The sequence below is a fragment of the Podarcis muralis genome, chromosome 3 (genome assembly GCF_964188315.1).
Source record: "Podarcis muralis chromosome 3, rPodMur119.hap1.1, whole genome shotgun sequence".
NCBI classification, from domain to species: Eukaryota; Metazoa; Chordata; class Lepidosauria; order Squamata; family Lacertidae; genus Podarcis; species Podarcis muralis.
In genome coordinates this window covers 19,060,384-19,080,138 of record NC_135657.1, presented here as the reverse complement: position 1 = coordinate 19,080,138, position 19,755 = coordinate 19,060,384, and the positions used below count along the sequence as shown (strand labels likewise).

The 19,755-nt window shown below is 46.3% G+C and overlaps 1 protein-coding gene across 1 annotated transcript in view; it reads right to left on the bottom strand.

Moving 5' to 3' along the window:
- Positions 1-15,083: 15,083 nt before the first annotated feature.
- The window catches only part of PTK7 (protein tyrosine kinase 7 (inactive)), a 102,387-nt gene continuing 97,715 nt past the window's right edge, over positions 15,084-19,755 (bottom strand). The window contains exons 18-20 of the mRNA XM_028724866.2: positions 18,793-18,944; positions 18,509-18,687; positions 15,084-17,542 (exon numbers count right to left, since the gene is read on the bottom strand). Of these exons, the coding sequence (XP_028580699.2) occupies positions 17,382-17,542; positions 18,509-18,687; positions 18,793-18,944 (492 nt within the window). The 3' untranslated portion in view covers positions 15,084-17,381. The remainder of the gene's footprint in view (positions 17,543-18,508; positions 18,688-18,792; positions 18,945-19,755) is intronic.

The following is a 19,755-nucleotide window of genomic DNA, read 5'->3' as shown; positions in this document are numbered from 1 at the left end:
ATTGTCACTTGTATACAGTGAGATTACACGATCACCCCCCCCCCCCCTCAGCTCTCTTAAGTCTTAATTCCCCTTGTTTACTGGTGCACACCCACCAAACCCGAAAGTCAGTTGCCCTGTTGTTATCTTTTCATTCAGCAGCCTAACAGCCCATGGATAGAAGCTGTTCTTTACCCTGTTGGTGCGACTAATCATGCTTCTTTATCTTTTGCCTGAAGGCAGGAGATCAAGAAAGTGCCGGCCAGGCCGTGAATCATCCCTGAGAATTTTCCTCACTCTCCTGAGGCAACGTTCTTCCGCTATTTCATCCAGTGGATTCATGAGACAGCCCATAATATCTTGTGCTGTATTCCCCACCCTCTGTAGGCACTTCCTATCAGATGATGTCAAACCAGTGTACCACACCGTGATGCAGTATGAAAGGACACTTTCTATTGTTGACCGGTAGAAGGAGATCATAAGATGTTGATTGACATTGTTCTTCCGCAAGACTCTGAGGAGATGGAGTCTCTGTTGGGCTTTCTTAACCACCTGGGTTGTATTTATTTTCCAAGTAAAGTCTTCAGTGAGATAAACTCCTAGGAATTCAAAGGAAGAGACTCTCTTCACACAGCCCTCCCTGATGTACAGCGGGGCTAGTTCTCCTCTCTTCCTCCGAAAGTCCAACACCATCTCCTTTGTCTTGCTGATATGAAGGTGCAAGTTGTTCCATAGGCACCATGTAGATATTTTTTGGACCTCCCCTCTATACGCTGATTCGTATCCACCTGTTATTAAACCCATTATGGTGGTGTCATCTGCAGACTTAATAATTGCAATAGACAGGTCAGATGATACACAATCGTATGTATACAATGAATACAGGTAAGGACTTAGCACACATCCCTGTGGTGTGCCAGTGCTGATTTTTAAGGAATTAGATGTTACACGTCCAATCCTCACTGTTTGTGTCCGATCTATCAGAAAGTCTTTAATCTAGTCACAGATGGTAGGGAAAAATGGCGGGCACCACAGCAGCGAGCAGCTCATGAAGCCAGCCAGAGCCAACTGCACTACCAGGCTGGCTCCGGGCTATTGAGACTGCCGCTGCCACTGACGAGGGGGAACCGGGGACGCCTGGCGTGTCAACTGGGGGAACTGCTGACCCTCCTCCCGCGACCCAAATCGAGACGGGAGCAGGAGAACCCGGCTGACTGCCCAGCGGTGCTCCGGGGCCAGGAAAACCCCAGAGCCGACGCAGGAAGAAGGAGGAGAGCAGCTGCTGCCGCTGAGAAGAAGAGGTAGGGGAGCCCCGGGAGGGCAAGGACACATGGCTGAGCCCAGGCCCAACCCGGGCCTACTCCACAACGGCTAGCACTCCAAGAGAGCAGGCCGGGGCCCAGAGGAAGGCCACGCGACGGAGGAGACCACAGAAAAGAAGTTATTCTTATTTTTTAAAAAACAACATTTTTTTGTGCAACATTTCAGAGTGTTGGTGCTGACCTTTAAAACCCTAATGGGCCTCAGCTTAGTATACCTGAAGGAGCGTCTCCACCCCCGTCACTCAGCCTGGACGCTGAGGTCCACCTCCAAGGGTCTTCTGGTTCCCTCACTGCAATAAGCGAAGTTACAAGGAAGGAACCAGGCGGAGGGCCTTCTCGGTAGTGGCACCCACCCTGTGGAACACCCTCCCTTCAGATGTCAAGGAAATAAACAAATATCTGTCTTTTAGAAGACATCTGAAGGCATCCTTGTTTAGAAAAGGTTTTAAGGATTGATGTTTTTATTATGGTTTTAGTTATGTTGTAAGCCGCCCAGAGTGGCTGGGGAAACCCAGCCAGATGGGCGGGGTATAAATAAAGTTGTTGTTGTTGTTGTTGTTGTTGTTGTTGTCGTCGTCGTCATCACCATCACCACCAAGGGGGGGGGGTTCTGCCAAGGACATCCCTGCTTATATGTTTCATCTTATTTTTATTTTTTTAAAATCCTCTCATGTGTCTCAAGGTGATTTACAACCATACAAAACAATTAAAATAATAAGGGTAGGCTTTAAAAAATGGAAATAAAAACCTAAGGCACAGATCTAAAATATCCCCCCACACAAACACATCCAGCTGGAAAAAATTGTTGAAACAAGCTGGTCTCCATCCTCGCCACACAACTGCCAATGGCATGTGTGGGAGGCAGAGTGAACAAATGAATAGGCTTCTGGAAAAGGCAGAATTTATAGAATTATAGTCATCAAAGTTCAACAGACAATATAATGTTTCTGGTCAGAGCACAGAATATGAGTAGCTGGTTGGCAGGTGCAAAAATAAAATAAAATTGAGCATACCTGTGGGAAATGCAGTTCTAATTTGAAGATCTGTTAAATTCACTTAAAAATTTAAAAAGTTCCAGTCTATTAGGCCTTTGGGGAGGGAAGCAGCAAGTACAGCAGTAAACGACAACTGTGGTGTTATTTATCTTGTTCTGGAAAAAGGAGCCTCCTTCCCTTGGCTCTGGAAGCAGCGAGCTCAGACTTTGATTTACTGGCTTATCTGGCCTACGACCCAATCTATGCTTGCAAGCCTGAATTTTACAACACTTGCAGCTATTTGGGGTTGGGTTGTAGACATGAGATTCTGCACACACTTTCTACAGGGCGGGACCGCGGAAAAGGTAATTAACAGAATTATCAAATGTACGGGGGGTGGGGTGGAAGGAAGTAGTAACATCAGCTTTTAACACTGCAAAATATTAAATATACTTCCCCTGAAAACTAGGTGGGTTTTTTCAGAGGATTGGTTCTGCATTTGCCTTGGGGCTTTTCTGAGAGTTCGTTACTGGGGCGTAAAAGTCAGGGCCATTGGCTCATGGCACCCAAAATATTGCATTCAGAGGTTGAATACCTCATCATAGGATGTATTGTATCTTGTGAGAGGGGTTTGATGTGGCTAAAAATCAGCATTTGTAACTGTGGCTTTGGGATTTTAGCCCAGCTACCCCTGTTCCGTGGAACAGCATTCCAGTCAAGATATGACAGGCGCCGACTATCTGAACTTCCCGAGAAAACATCAAAGACATTTATGGTTTGACAAGCATTCCCAGCAGGATGAGTAGGTCTCTCCAATGGATGTCTACAGTGCTTTTTTCCTTTAAAAAAATGTTTAGGGGTACTCTCATTTTGACTCAAGAAAACCACCATTTTATAGTTCGAATTGGGAAAAATAAATAAAAGTACAAAATCCACGAAATGTTTAGGGGTATGTGTACCCCTGCGTCCCCCCCAGAAAAAAAGCACTGGGTATCTACTCTCTGCTGCCCTTAAATTTATCTGCTGCAAATTTCCATGCTGTTTTTAACTGGGTTTTGGGAGGGTTTGGTCTTTTTAGCAGTTTTTGTATTTTGTACATTGCCTTCAGACGTGTTTGTAGAAGGCAATGCTTAAAGAAAGAAAGTATAATTTAGAACCGTTGGAGTTTTTAGTGGGGTTGGAATAACACCTTGTAGTTTAATGGTGAATTTTGGATATAATGGAGAGGTAAAAGATTTGGATTATTATAAAAGATGCGGGAGGAAATGGTTAACAATAGGACCCACAAAGGGGAGGAGGGGAATCCAGGAGATTCCATGGAATCTTGTCTTTATATTGTATGTTGGATTTGTGATTGTAGAATTGTAATTTTAAAAAATAAAAAAATTATTTTTTAAAAAAATAAAGTAAATTTGGGACCATTACTTGTTACATGACAGTGACCACTTATGCATAACCAAATAAATGCATCACCCCCAAAAAGTTTGATTTGCACAAAATTTGCATGGAGCGATTTATAGATCAGTGGGTGCAATACATCACCATCATAGGGAAGGCTGTGATCAGGTAATCTGTGAGCCTACTTTGGCTGCTGCCCAGGTGCTACCTGTTGTTGGGAAAAAGGAGCAGGTTCGTAGCTTGGGGGTACACCTGGATCCTTTGCTGTCGCTCGAGGCTCAGGTGGCCTCAGTGGCCCAGAGTGACTTCCAACAGCTTCGGCTGGTGGCCCAGCTATGCCCCTATCTGGACAGGGGTAGCCTAACTACTGTTGCTCTGGTAACCTCAAGGTTAGATTACTGCAATGTGTTATACGTAGGGCTGCCTCTGAGGACGGTTCAGAAACTTCAGCTAGTGCAGAATTCAGCAACCAGGTTCCTCACCAGAACAATACGGTTTGAGCATATTACACCGATCCTGGTCCAGCTGCACTGGCGACCAGTTAGTTTCCTGGTCCAGTTCCAAGTGCTGGTTTTGACCTGTAAAGCCTTAAACGGCTCACGACCACAATACCTCAAGGACCGCCTCTTTCCATATGAACCTACCCGGACCCAGAGATCATCTTCTGAGGCCCTTCTTTGTGTGCCCCCTCCTTGAGAGGTCCAGAGGGTGGCACCATGAGAACGGGCCTTCTCTGCAGTGGCTCCCCATCTGTGGAATGCTCTCCCCAGGGAAGTTCGCCTGGTGCCTTCATTATACACCTTTAGTCTCCAGGCAAAAACGTTCCTTTTTAGCCAGGCCTTTGATTGATTTGACTGACATCCTTTGCCCTTTTAAAATGTGGGGTTTGGGGAGTGGGGTTGGATTACTGGGTTGTTTTTATTTTGATTATTTATTTTGTGGTTTTATATTTTGATTTTTTTCTGTGAACCACCCTGAGACCTCCGGGTATAGGGCAGTATATAAATTCAATAAATCATAATAACGTCAAGGTCTCTCCTGCTCCTCCTTCTTAGTGAGCTTTGGCCCAGTATACCTGAAGGAGCGTCTCCACCCCCATCGTTCTACCCAGACACTGAAGTCCAGCGCCGAGGGCCTTCTGGCGGTTCCCTCACTGCGAGAAGCCAAGTTACAGGGAACCAGGCAGAGGGCCTTCTCGGTAGTGGCGCCTGCCCTGTGGAACGCCCTCCCACCAGATGTTTAAAGAGAAAAACACCTACCTGACATTTAGATGACATCTGAAGGCAGCCCTGTTCAGGGAAGTTTTTAATGTGTGACATTTTGATGTATTTTTAATCTTTGTTGGAAACTGCCCAGAGTGGCTGGGGAAACCCAGCCAGATAGGCGGGGTACAAATAATATTTATTATTATTATTATTATTATTATTATTATTATTATTATTATTATTATTCTTTAACCTGGACTTAAGCCGTGCTGACACTAGGGGGCTTAGAACATGGTGAGGTCACCCCCACCCCACCTCCGCTGCACTTTGAGCCACATTTACATGGTCTTGTTCAAATAAGGGAGGGACACAGATCTGTCTTCACCCAATGCACATCACTTGTTTGGTTCCCCCACTCCTACAACTGCCACCCAAACTCCTTTTCATGCAGCAAGTTACCTGTGCCTGCATGCATCCTTGTACCTTTTGCCCTGCATCTGGTTCTGCAGGTGAGAAAAAAACACATCAAGCAGCCACATTTGTCAATAAACCACAGGACCAATATGGACTGTGGCTAACAGGTGGAGGTGGCTTCAGACACCAGTGGAGGGGGGAATGCAATGGAAACAGAGTAGGTGGCAACGTGAACATCTCTGTAGACTAAACAGTCCTTCAAGTAGAGGACTACCTCCTGAAGAACAGGGCAAATGGCTAATCTTTGTTACATGCAACTGGTTGCACGCAAACCGAGATGATTCAGGGTCATAAAATCATTAAAGGTTTATTTGTGGTACATGTCTACTTTTTGTCATTGCCAAGAATGCGTCGCTACATGGAAGCATTCACAGGTCTCTTCGGAAATAGGCACATGGTAACTCCTGTCTAAACCACAGAGCCTAGGGCTGGCTGATCAGAAGGTCGGCGGTTCGAGTCCCCGCGACGGGGTGAGCTCCCGTTGCTCAGTCCCTGCTCCTGCCAACCTAGCTGTTCGAAAGCACGTCAAAGTGCAAGGAGATAAATAGGTACCGTTCCAGTGGGAAGGTAAAAAGTGTTTCTGTGTGCTGCTCTGGTTTGCCAGAAGCGACTTAGTCATGCTGGCCACATGACCTGGAAGCTGTCTGTGGACAAACGCCAGCTCCCTTGTCCAGTAAAGCAAGATGAGCACACAACCCCAGTCGTCCGCGACTGGACCTAACGGTCAGGGGTCCCTTTACCTTTAACTCCTGCATTGGTCATCATCTCTTTTTTTTAACATGGTTATTACTTTGTAAGAACACAACAGTTTCAAACACTGAATCAGGAATTGCCTGATTTCCCAGGCTGATAGAAGCAAACTCAAATCTGGGAGATGTATGGTGCTTCCAGTCTGTTGCGGTTTTCAGGTAGGAGTCAATCACATACCGGCAAAATCAGGTCGCAAAATTACCGTTGATTTGGCACCCTTGTACAGCAAACCAGCTACTCCCCTAAAATCAGGTTGGGGTGTGTTTTTTTGCGATAAGGAAAGTGGCAGGAAAATGCACTGGGAAGTGTGGGATAACAATGGATTGGCGCCACATTGTATAACTTCCCCGCAAACACATTAGAATGAATGCTCAGTAAAATAGCCGGCATCATCTACAAACTTTGAGCAAACAAATCAGGAGATATGCTTTATAAAAGGTCACATGAAAGTGACTGTCTATTCATACGTATATGTGACACCTCTGCTGATGAAAGACTGGAAGAATTGTAAGGGGGGGGGGAGGAACTGTAAGGAAGTAGGACTGGGTGAATATCAATTACGCAACATTTTTGGACTGTGACTTGGCTGACAATTGCTGTAAGTGGTTAAAAGGACTTTATAAGAAACTTTATATAGAAACTGGAGAAATATTTAGATCACTAGGAGGACGTTAGAAAGAGTCATATTGCACTGTCTGAGTGACTAAAAGTTAAAGGATGGACTTGGGAGGGAAAGTTCTATTCAGCAGAGGGTAAAAACCTGTCCTATTTTTCTAGAAAAAAAGGTGCCGGAATTTACCATGAACACTCTTTCTCCTATAATGGCTCACCTGAGAGGTGCCGGAACTGAGTTCCTGTGAGTTCCGCCTGGAAAAAAGAGGTCCTGGTAAAAACTATTTTAGAGTGCATACATTAAACAGTTTGAATAATTGTGGTTGCAGATAATTGTCAGATAGGGAGGCGGGAGTTTCTTTTTTCTGTTCTTTTAGATTATATGCTATAAATGTGATAAAGGTTTTTTCCCCCAGTTACAGTGGTACTTCGGGTTAAGTACTTAATTCGTTCCGGAGGTCCGTTCTTAACCTGAAGCACCACTTTAGCTAATGGGGCCTCCCGCTGCTGCCGCGCCGCCGGAGCACGATTTCTGTTCTCATCCCGAAGCAAAGTTTTTAACCCGAGGTACTATTTCTGGGTTAGTGGAGTCTGTAACCTGAAGCGTATGTAACCCGAGGTACCACTGTATTTCCTTTTTCTTTATTGCTATTCTTTTTGGATATATTGCTTTTTATTAGCTTCTTATAAATGTGTTTGGATTTTACTGCTTAATATGTTAAAAACCTTCAATAAACACACACACTCACACATATATGCAACACCTCAACGAAAACACCTGCACTGGTTTCCCATAAGATACCCTGATGTTTTATGATATGTCAGCATAGAAATATTTATGTAAGTACGTAAATTACATATAATGTTGTCAGAAAAACTGGTTGTTGGCACTTTAAGCCATGTATTCAACCATCTAAAGGCACTGCCAAAGCAAAGTAAGGTGGTACCTGGTGCGGAAAATTTCTTGTCAACCTGCCCCCCCGCCCCCTTTTTTTTCCCTTTAATTGTCTGCAAAAATGGTTTGACTTTATTTCATATTTTTTGAGGGGAGCCAAGAGTTCTGGAGCTTTTTTGGGGAAGCCAAAGTTGTTGAGCATTTTTTGGGGAGATCATGTGCCTTGCGGCGAGGTGTCTGCTGCCCTATGGCTGAGGGCCTAACCAACAGCGTCTCTCACAGACGTTGAGTGCCACACAGTGTTTTGTCACCCCCCTCGGAGGCGACACCAGGGGCGGGCCACAGCCACCTTGCTCCGCCCCTGTGTAAAGAGAACACAGCATCACAGGAGAGGTTCCGTTCTACGGCCAACCGGAGCCAATTCATTTCCCTAAAAGTTGGCCTGGCCTTGAAATGGCCCCCTAGCCTGGAATCGCAGCCTTTTCCAGTTCACAAGTGAATTTTGTGCATGAATCTCATGAGTTTTCAAGATCCGGTTCCCACAGCAACTGTCAAGAGCGCCACAGAATCTGTCACTATGCAGGAGACTAAATTTATTTCGCAATATTGTTTCCTGCTGCCTTCTGTGGCTCTGCTGCCATGGAAATGCGGGCAGGACAGGCCTCTGCCGGAAGAGATGTCCTTGGCAAGGAACAATGAAAGTGTGGATCTCGCTTCTCTCCTCCAGAAGGCTAACCTGCAAACAGGAGGGCTGGGCATTCAAGCACGGAGAGCCAGTGTGGTGTGGAGAGCCAGTGTGGTGTAGTGGTTAAGAGCGGTAGTCTCGTAATCTGGGGAACCGGGTTCGCGTCTCCGCTCCTCCACATGCAACTGCTGGGTGACCTTGGGCCAGTCACACTTCTTTGAAGTCTCTCAGCCCCACTCACCTCACAGAGTGTTTGTTGTGGGGGAGGAAGGGAAAGGAGATTGTTAGCCGCTTTGAGACTCCTTAAAGGGAGTGAAAGGCGGGATATCAAATCCAAACTCTTCTTCTTCACAATGGATCTGTTTTTGATTTTCCACAGAATCAGAATGAGTGGCACCTTTCAACCGGGTGACTTCAAAGCAGTCTCCGAAGTTCTAGAGTCTCCTCCCTGGACCAGTTTAGAACTTACCTGCATCTTTGGAAAAGCCACTTGGAGCAGCTTCTATAGGCCCCTCTAGGCAACCCTGTTTCTTGAGTATTCATCCTGATTTGCTTTCACAACATTTACGCTGGGGTTAGATCATATCTGGTTTTTATTGAGCATCTGATCTGGGCAGTTGTACAATAAAGAGCATTTGCTCTTGATTTGCTTGAAGGGTGTTACAGTGGTACCTTGGTTCTCAAACTCAATCTGTTCCAGAAGTCCGTTCCAAAACCAAAGCGTTCCAAATTCAAGGCACGCTTTCCCATAGAAAGTAACGCAAAACAAATTAATCAGTTCCAGACTTTTAAAAGCAACCCTTAAAACAGCAATTTAACATGGATTTTTACCATCTGATGAGACCATTTATCCAAAATATGAAAGCAATAATCAATGTAAAGGTCTGACCGTTAGATCCAGTCTCGGACGACTCTGGGGTTGCGGCGCTCATCTCACTTTATTGGCCGAGGGAGCCAGCGTACAGCTTCTGGGTCATGTGGCCAGCATGACTAAGACGCTTCTGGCGAACCAGAGCAACACACAGAAATGCTGTTTACCTTCCTGCCGGAGCGGTACCTATTTATCTACTTGCACTTTGATGTGCTTTCGAACTGCTAGGTTGACAGGAGCAGGGACCAAACAATGGGAGCTCACCCCGTCGTGGGGATTTGAACCGCTGACCTTTTGATCGGCAAGCCCTAGGCTCTGTGGTTTAGACCACAGTGCCACCAGCGTCCCAATAATAATCATCAATGTAGCGTACTATAAAATAAATAAGACAGTACTGTAGATGATAAAAAATAAAATTAATTTTTTTTTCTTACGTGCACTGATGATAGTTGTTGTTTGGATGAGGGGCTTTTATCCATTTCCAGTCACATAACCAACCAACCAACCAACCAACCAACCAACCAACCAACCAGTAGCTGAACTGGGTTCCACACGGTCACAAAAACAAATTAACTGAAAAAGCCTCAAAAACAAAACCAAAAATAATTAGCAAAAACAAAAGCGCCAAACTTAATCCGTTCCGGAAGTCCATTTGACTTCCGAAATGTTTGAAAACCAAGGCGCAGCTTCTGATTGGTGCAGGTGCCCTGGAAACAATAGCTGACAGCCGCATTAGACGTTCGGCTTCCAAAAAACATTTGAAAACCAGAACAGTTCCTGGTTTTCAGCGTTTGAGAACCAAGGTACCACAGTAATACATCTTCCCATTAGTTAACCCAACCATGCACCATGTTATACACCTTTATTTTGTCTCTCGCCCCCGATATAGACACCTCACGGGGGAGCTGCTCCAACCCCAACTTAGTTGCCCGTTTCTGCAACTTCCTCAGCTCTAGCGTACCTTTTTTGAAGTGTGGCAATCAGAACTGTACATGCACAATTCCAAGTGTGGTCGCACCATAGATCTGCATAACTGCACTACGTTGTTTGCAGTTTTTCATTCCTTTCCTAAGGACGCCTAACACTGAATTTGCCTTTTGCACAGCTGCTGCACACTTAAGTCAACTTCTTCATCAAGCTATATCCACGGAAAACCCCAAGGTCTCACTCTTGATCAGTCTCTGCAAGCCCAGATTCCAGAAGCGTGAGTGAGAAACTGGATTTATTTACATTTCTGCTCCACATCACACTTGCATACACTGAACTCCATTTGCAGTTTTAATGCCCATTCATTTAGTTTGGACATACAGTAGTACCTCAGGTTAAGTACTTAATTTGTTCCGGAGGTCCGTTCTTAACCTGAAACTGTTCTTAGCCTGAAGCACCACTTTAGCTAACGGGGCCTCCTGCTGCTGCCGCGCCGCTGGAGCACGATTTCTGTTCTCATCCTGAAGCAAAGTTCTTAACCCGACGTACTATTTCTGGGTTAGCCGAGTCTGTAACCTGAAGCATATGTAACCCGAGGTACCACTGTACTTCTTTGGAACTCCTCACAAGGGTTGCCATGTGCCCTCTTTTTCCAGGACATGTCCTCTTTTTCAGGGGTACAATTTCTGTCTGGGTTGATTTTTTTTTAATTTGCCAAAATGTCTCTGGCTATACTTTCTGGATGAGACATAGACATAACTGGTGGTCGTAGACTTGCTTCCCTCTTCTCTTCTCTTCTCCTGGCGCCCTCAGCAATATATTACAGCTTCTATAGCCTACATATAGTACAAGTATTTAATTTGGTGTCAGCCACAAACCTTGCCAATACCAATCCTTCAGGGGGACAACCCCCCCTCTCTTCTTACACTCCTCCATGCTGGAGAGTCACTGACAACACTAGGAACTTCCTAGTGCACTCCCCTCCCCAAGAGTTGGCACCAAAACAAAGCGGCCGCAGAGACCACATAACACCGGTCTTGAAATACCTACATTGGCTCCCAGTACGTTTCTGAGAACAATTCAAAGTGCTGGTGCTGACCTTTAAAGCCCTAAACAGCCTCGGTCCAGTATACCTGAAGGAGCGTCTCCACCCCCATCATTCAGCCCAGACAGGGAGGTCCAGCGCCGAGGGCCTTCGGGCAGTTCCCTCACTGCAAGAAGCAAAGTTACAGGGAACCAGGTCGTGGTACCCGCCCAGTGGAATGCCCTCCCATCAGATGTCCAGGAAATAAACAACTATCCAACTTTTAGAAGACATCTGAAGGCAGCCCTGTTTAGGGAAGTTTTTAATGTCTGATGTTTTATTGTATTCTTAATATTTTGTTGGAAGCCGCCCAGAGTGGCTGGTGAAACCCAGCCAGATGGACAGGGTATAAATAATAAATGATGATGATGCAACTCTTGTGTATTTGCACCATTCCAAAAAAGATCTATACCTTTAGATAGGGCTCCTTGTGTCTCATACGCACATGAGAAAAATCACATCCCTGGTAGATCCCATATCTAGCACATTTTTCCTTTAAGACATTTTGATTGACATTTTGATCATACTGGCTAAAGGTAGTGGTGGGGCTGGCTGTTTTCTCCTGTTGTTGTTTCTCAAAGTATTTTTAAAATACCGTATTTTTTGCTCTATAAGATTCACTTTTTCCCTCCTAAAAAGTAAGGGGAAATGTGTGTGTGTCTTACGGAGCGAATGCAGGCTGCGCAGCTATCCCAGAAGCCAGAACAGCGAGAGGGATTGTTGCTTTCACTGCACAGCGATCCCTCTTGCTGTTCTGGCTTCTGAGATTCAGAATATTTTTTTTCTTGTTTTCCTCCTCCAAAAACTAGGTGCGTCTTGTGGTCTGGTGTGTCTTATAGAGCGAAAAATACGGTACCTTGCAGAGCAAAAGGAAGACAGCCTTCCCAAGCCAGTTTACATAACAATAAAACTAATAAAACTAATAATAATGATGATATCAGATATGACGCCATAATATAAAACAGTCCTTAAAAACACACACCACTCAAAAGTCCAGCCAATCTATAAAAAATGTCATTTAAATAGCAGTAAAATAGCCACTAATAATCTGAAACTAGCTCAAATTTTCCCAACTAAAAGGCATTTCGGCTAAAAGAAGATTGGAAACAAACAGGTCTCCAAAGCTCACCGTAAAGCCAGAGCAGATTAAGAAAACGACGTATCCTTCTCAAGAAATCACACAGATGGGGAGATCAGCAAATTGTAATACCTTATACAACTGGACCTTCAGACTATCACAGCTTTGGGGTGGGATTCAACGGAATATCTGCAAAATCGGGTTGTGCAACTGACTGAGAGGTCTTGTGCAACAACAACCCCCCCCCCGCAAAAAATCAGACTTTTGGGGGAAAGGAAAGGGATGTCAGATAGAAAGTGACAGTTAACGCTTGCTTTGATAAAGTGTCACCTAGCCTCTCTGTAAACAGGTCTGAACATTACCTAGTTTGCCTGCAAAGAAATCAAGATAAATTCTCAATTATAAGCTGTCCTAGATAACTTCCCTAGACTAGGTGTTCTCCTACAACACAGTACCCTCCAGTGGTGATTGGAGGAATGGCACCCAAAAGGTAAGACTCTCAGTGAAAATAGTTATCTCTGGGCTTGCTTATATGAATCAGAGGTCAAATAAAGCTACGTAGAAAATAACTGAAATGCAGCATTTTAAAAAAGAAAAGAAAAGAAATTTTCTGGGTTTTCTCTTCTCCCAGCGCAACACTGCAAATTGAAGAAAAATCGCCTGGAAGAAGGTAAAACTATTAAGCGCAGCATCCTAAGAACCTCAGCAGTTTCTTACTTGTTTTTTAAAAGTTTCTGCCCTCATGGGGCTCCTCCAGACAACTTGTTAATTTAGGTCATCCTGATTTGCTTATAATACAAACTTACGGTATTATAGTTGCTTTTATTGTATACTTATTCATACCCTTTCCCCCCTGACAGAACTCAGGACGGCTTACAGATAAAAACAAGAGCTGCTAAAAACATAGAAAAAAATAATTAAAAAGCAATTAAACACTGAAAGAATTAAATCTATCTATCTATCTACAGTGGTACCTCGGGTTAAGAACTTAATTCGTTCCGGAGGTCCGTTCTTAACCTGAAACTGTTCTTAACCTGAAGCACCACTTTAGCTAATGGGGTCTCCTGCTGCTGCCGTGCGATTTGTTCTTATCCTGAACCCGAGGTACTATTTCTGGGTTAGCCTGGGTAACCTGAGGTACCACTGTATCATTATCTCTCTATTAAAACCATATAAACAATTACATGCTTGTTACATTATATGCTTGTGGGGTGGTTGAAAGGTCTTCCCACTAGTCATTCATCCATCCAAAATATTTTGATGCATTTTTCCTAACAACTTTCCAAACCTCAAAAATTCAGCGTTGTCGTTGTTTTGTGTTCTTGCTGCAAGAGGGCAAAGGCTGGGGACTTCATCGGCCATTTCTGCCGGCACTAGGTGATTGACATCCATCAAAGTCCCTTGCACAGCCCCTTCCAAATGCCTGGGCAATCAGTCCTGTGCTCAGTTTTTCCCTAAATATAGCAGGGCCTTCTCTGCTGGCGTCTTTTGAGTCTCTGGATTTCCCTTCTTAAGTTAGCTCCATCTGTGCTTCCTCTCTCCCCATGGATTTCAGAAGAAAGTTAAGGCTTTTGTTGCCGTTGTCAGAAATCTGGGATTAGAGGAATTAAACTGAAGCTGCTATGAGGAATTTGTAACGACATATTTTTAAAAGGGTTTAAAATTGGTGCTGTGTGTACTTTTAGCCCAAACGTTACCAGAACAGGAATAACATCGGAGTTCTCTTGGAGTGGATTGAATAAATCTTGTCATGCACCCATCAAAGTCCGCTGCCTGAGGTAAAGTGTGTGGCTGCTCGAGACACGGTCTTCTTGGTAGCTGCACCTCGTTATATGTGAAAGACAGTCTGGTGTGGCAATTTGGCTAGGACTGGGAAGATCCAGGTTCAAATCCCGTGCCCCCAGCCATGAAGCTCACTGGGCGACCTTGGGACAGCCACTGTCTTTCAGTGACGTCATGCACGCCACACTGTGAGGAGCCAGGGGACAGAGACCACCCCCCCCCCCAATATTGAGGGGGCCAGCCACTTCAAAAAATACATTGGGGGTGGCAAAACTGCCTCAGCCTTGGCCCCTAGGAGCTGGTGTGCCTGCTAGCTTTGTATGTGGTTTTTAAAAGAAAGAAAAAAATCTATACAATACCAATGATGATTTATTATTACCGTATTTTTCGCTCTATAAGACGCACCAGACCACAAGACGCACCTAGTTTTGGGAGGAGGAAAACAAGAAAAAAAATATCCTGAATCTCAGAAGCCAGAACAGCAAGAGGGATCGCTGCGCAGTGAAAACAGCAATCCCTCTTGCTGTTCTGGCTTCTGGGATAGCTGCGCAGCCTGCATTCGCTCCATAAGACATGCACACATTTCCCCTTACTTTTTAGGAGGGAAAAAGTGAGTCTTATAGAGCAAAATATACGGTAATTAAATTTGTATACCACCCTTCAAACGCAGATCTCACGGTGGTTTACAACATAAGGAACGAGATATTTCCATGGTACTATTATCTTCATGGGTCCATGCTAACTATTGACAGAAAAGGGTAGAGCTGATTTATTCAGACGACGCGGATCCCAAACATGGAACCACGCAGCTGAATGGAAGTTTCTAGAGCAATAATGGTAGCCTCAATTGATTATGTAGGTTAGTCTGTGTTTTGGGGAGAGGTGGAGATAAGAGGGGAGAGGTGGTTCTGCCTTGCGGGAGAGGATTTGATAAAACTTTTTACGGCTCGCCCAACCACATCTAGAGGGGAAAGGCACTTTGCATATGCACAATCTGTACTAATGCGTTCAGTTCTTCATTCGAAAATGTCCAGGGAATGAAATGAATTGCTCTAAAAATATGCTTTATTGGTAACATGCTTTGACGTTAGACGAGAGAAAAGAACTTCATTTCTGATTCCTGAATTTTAAAACTAATCTCTTTGTGTACTGTCGTCAAGAGAAGGCTGCGCAGTGATATATATCTCTTAGAAGCTGCGAAAGGCAACGTTCTCCCTCCTGATCGTCTGCAGATAAACCTGAGCGAATAGAACAGTAAGGGATCCCGAGGGCCATCTAGTCCAACCCCTTGCAATCGCTGCTAAAGAATCCCCAACAAATGGCAATCCAACCAGTTTAAAAACCTCTAAGGAGAACCCACCGCCTCCCGAGGGAGTCTGTCCCACTATCTAACCGTTCTTACCGTCAGAAAGTTCTTCTTGATGTTCCGTCAGAATCTCTTTTCTTCCATCTTGGAAGAGTCAGACCAAATTGGCCACCTGGCTTAGTATTGCCTACCGGAAGCTGTTCTCTAAGGTTTCAGGTAAGTGACTCTCCCAGGCCTCCCTGCATATGCCAGAGATCAACCCTAGGGCCTTTCGCACGCAAAGGAAATGCTCTAGCACTGAATTATGGCCCTTGCCTGATAGAGACAACACTTTAATTTCCACTAACAAACAGATTTGGCAACTAAAGGTATGTTGCAGATGCGGAGAACGGTGCTGTTTGCGTCTTGCCAAATACACACTGATTCCTGGTCACTTTGTGCAAGCTGAGAGTTTCCACCCAACCAGATTTCCTTGGAGCCTCAAATAAAATATAACTTTATTCTTGACAGCAGGATCCACCTAGGGCGGGGGGGGGGGGGGAGGAAGCAGAGAAAAGCAATACAGGACTGGTCTTTTGGGTTTTTTTTAAAAAGTGAGGGACTCTTTATTGAGAGCAGCATATTATTTGTTTTTAAAAAAGAACACCTGTTGGCTGTTCTACCCCTCCGCTTAAGCAAACTGAAACTTAAAAAAAATGACTCTAGGCTGCAATTCCAGTAATAATATATATAAAAAAATTACTAAGGCTGAGAGGTGTCAACTTTTAAAAAAAAAACAACGTAAGAAAGAAAGGAAAACAAACATTGCCCCAAATAATCATATAAAAAGGCGGCATTGGATAGTCAGGAAAGCTAGTGAGAAATCTCCTTCATATGCCAGGCACTTAAGTGTTCTTTGCTCTGTTTTTTTGGATACGCAGGGAGGTGCCAGAAGGCCTGACAAGATGGACGACACGAGGAGAAGAGAGGTGGAAGGACTGCTTAATAAATATACAGGTTCCTCGCCGGAAGTAAGAAAAGAACTGCGTGTGACGGGCAATGAAGGGGGGGTCCTCCTTTCCAGTGTGGGTGGGACACCAGATTCTGTGCAAGGGGGAAGGGGGTAACCTCCCAAGAAAATGGCGGGGATAATATGGCCACACAAAAAGGCTGCTAGACCCTGTTCAGATAAGGCGTACAGCCCAGGGAGTGGAGCTGGGGTTGGTTGCCTTCCAAAGCCTCCTAGGTCAGCTCAACTGATATGGCAGAAGGTTGGGGAAGGAGGTGTTCGAAAATGACCGGTGCACAGGGTTGGGAGTTCCTGCTGCTGAAGCCATTGCACTGAGAAATATAAATCAAGGCAGCAAGAAATGCCAAACCCAGAAGGTGGACCTGGGCAGGCGCTGGGACACGGTTTTGCTGTAAATACAAAAGCCGACAGCCTCCCCCTGGGCGTTGCTCAGGGCTTACTTTAGACTTCTTCCCAGTGCTCCCCCACAAAAAAACCCCTGGTGGGCTGCACAGCAGCACAGAAAAAGCCCCCAGCATGCTGCACGCTACCCCCCCCCCCCAATGTTAAGACACTTTCTAGCTCCTGGAAGGAACCTGGCTGTGCTTTTCACTAAAAGGATTCCCCAAAGGGGTTTTGTTCAAGGGGAGGGAGAAAAGGATAGATGTCCCGAGACAGAGGAATCACCACAGAGACTCTCTTTTTTGTGACTGGCCCGCGGTAGCTCCCAGATTCCCCTTCATCTCTGGGACGTCGCTGTTTCCAACTAGCCCTGCGGATTATCGGAGGTAGAACCCGGAGGAGCGCAGTCTGGTTGGGCGCAAGGGAACAGGGGTGGGTGGGCCTTGTAGGAAAAAAGAGGCCTCGAGGTCTTCGGGACCGCTGTGTCTGTGACCCTCCGCGTGGGGGCTGCGTGTAAAAATCCCGTGGTCCCTTTGGGTTTCAACTCTTAGGTCCCGGTTTGAGGAGTCTGTAACAGTCAAAATGCCAAAAGCCAGGCTGCCGCTGTGTCCCAACCCCGGCTAGAGGAGGGCGGGCAGCACCTCCCTGCTCAGGCCTTGCTTTCGGACGGGCTCTCTCCCAGCATGTTGGCGATCTCGCTGAAAGACGGGCGGTCCTTCGGGCTGGGAGCCCAGCAGCGCTGCATCACCTTGTAGAGCTTAGAGGGGCAGCCCTCTGGGTGGGGAAGCTTCATCTTCCCAGACTGTAAACCTAAAGAGAGAAAAAGAGGAGGCTGAGGACACAGGGGACGGCTGGCCCAGCTCTTAGCAACGAGCACACACTACTGGAACTCAGCACTGAGACTCTTGTAAAGGTTACAGTAATTTCACAGAACTACAGAGTGGTGCGTACACTGGTTATCTCCCGCTTGGACCACCGCAATGCTCTCTACGTGGGGCTACCCGGAAACTACAATTAATCCAGAATGCGGCAGCCAGACTGGTGACTGGGAGCGAACGCCAAGACCACTTAACACCGGTCCTAAAAGGCCTACATTGACTCCCAGTACGTTTCTGAGCACAATTCAAAGTGTTGGTGCTGACCTTTAAAGCCTTAAACAGCCTCGGCCCAGTATACCTGAAGGAGCGTCTCCATCCCCATCATTCTGCCCGGACACTGAGGTCCAGCGCCAAAGGCCTTCTGGCAGTTCCCCTCACTGTGAGAAGTGAGGTCACAGGGAACCAGGCAGAGGGCCTTCTCGGTAGTGGCGCCCGCCCTGTGTAACACCCTCCCTTCAGGTCTCCAGGAAATAAACAACTGCAATGGTACCTCGGGTTAAGAACTTAATTCGTTCTGGAGGTCCGTTCTTAACCTGAAACTGTTCTTAACCTGAGGTACCACTTTAGCTAATGGGGCCTCCCGTTGCTGCCACGTGATTTCTGTTCTTATCCTGTAGCAAAGTTCTTAACCCGAGGTACTATTTCTGGGTTAGAGGAGTCTGAAGCATCTGTAACCTGAGGTACCACTGTATCTGACTTTTAGAAGACACCTGAAGGCAGCCCTGTTTAGGGAAGCTTTTAATGTCTGATGTTTTATCGTGTTTTTAATATTCTGTTGAGAGCCGCCCAGAGTGACTGGGGAAACCCAGCCAGATGGGCGGGCTATAGATGATGATGATGATGATGATGATGATGATGATTAAGCCCGGGGAATAGGCACCAGTGGGGACGTACGTACCTGACAGCACCTCTTCATCCGCCAGCTTGGAATGGGGCATATCCCCCAGGGTGAATATTTCCCACATGACGACCCCAAAGGACCAGACGTCAGACTTGGTGGAGAACTCGTCCTCCAAGACGGCTTCAGGCGGCATCCAGCGGAGAGGGATCCTGGCTTGGTGGTAGTGATAGTACTCGCTGCTCGTAAGGAAGCAAAAGGACAGGTCAGTTCTCTGGCCCCTAAAAAACCCCAGGTGTGCCGCGTTCAGACCGGCCAAGCGAGGTGCAGCAGTCTCTCTTTACCTGCTGTAAACATCCTTGCTGAGGCTCAGGCTGGACACCTTCACCTGCCTTTGTGCGCTGACAAGGCAGTTCCGAGCTGCCAGGTCTTTGTGCACGAATCTGCTGTTGGACATGTGCTCCATCCCCAGGGCCACCTGGCAGCAGAAGGACACCTGTTTGGGAAAAGACCAGCGCCGTAAAAATGTAATCAAGTCACCTGGAATGCTTTATGCCAGAGGTTTTCAACCTTTTTGGGCCCACGGCACCCTTGACCAACTGCAGTGGTACCTCGGGTTAAGAACTTAATTCATTCTGGAGGCCCGTTCTTAACCTGAAACTGTTCTTAATCTGAAGCACCACTTTAGCTAATGGGGCCTCCCGCTGCTGCCGCGCGATTTCTGTTCTCATCCTGAAGCAAAGTTCTTAACCCGAGGTACTATTTCTGGGTTAGTGGAGTCTGTAACCTGAAGTGTCTGTAACCCAAGGTACCACTGTACATTCTTTCTGTGGCCACAACTGTGGGGTTCAGGAGTTGTCCAGTTCTGCCGCCCCTTGCCTGCAGCCTCTCCCCCTTTTTCGAACCCCCTCCCTCGGGGAGTGTTCCCTCAGCCTCCTCTCCTCTTCGCTCTCCTTGGGAGTCCTCTGGGCAGCCGCAGCTGCTGCCCCTGGTCTCTGAGCTGCCAGAGAGAGGGGTGCCTCCTCACACTGCCCCACATAGAGGCCTGGGGAGCACCCCCTGGCCAGCCCCAGAGGCATCATTCGCCTGTGGAGCTTGTAGCCAGGGCTGCTGCAACGAACAGCTGTGCAAGCCTTTGGGAGGAAGAGAGGTGAGAGGGCATCAGAGAAGGGAGGGAAGGAAGGAGTGGCAGAGGCCAGCGGTGCATATGGCACCCCTGGCCATCATTCAAGGCACCCCAGGGTGCCACAGCACACAAGTTGAAAGCCACTGCTTTATTTGGCACAAAAATGGAAGCAAGAAGAATT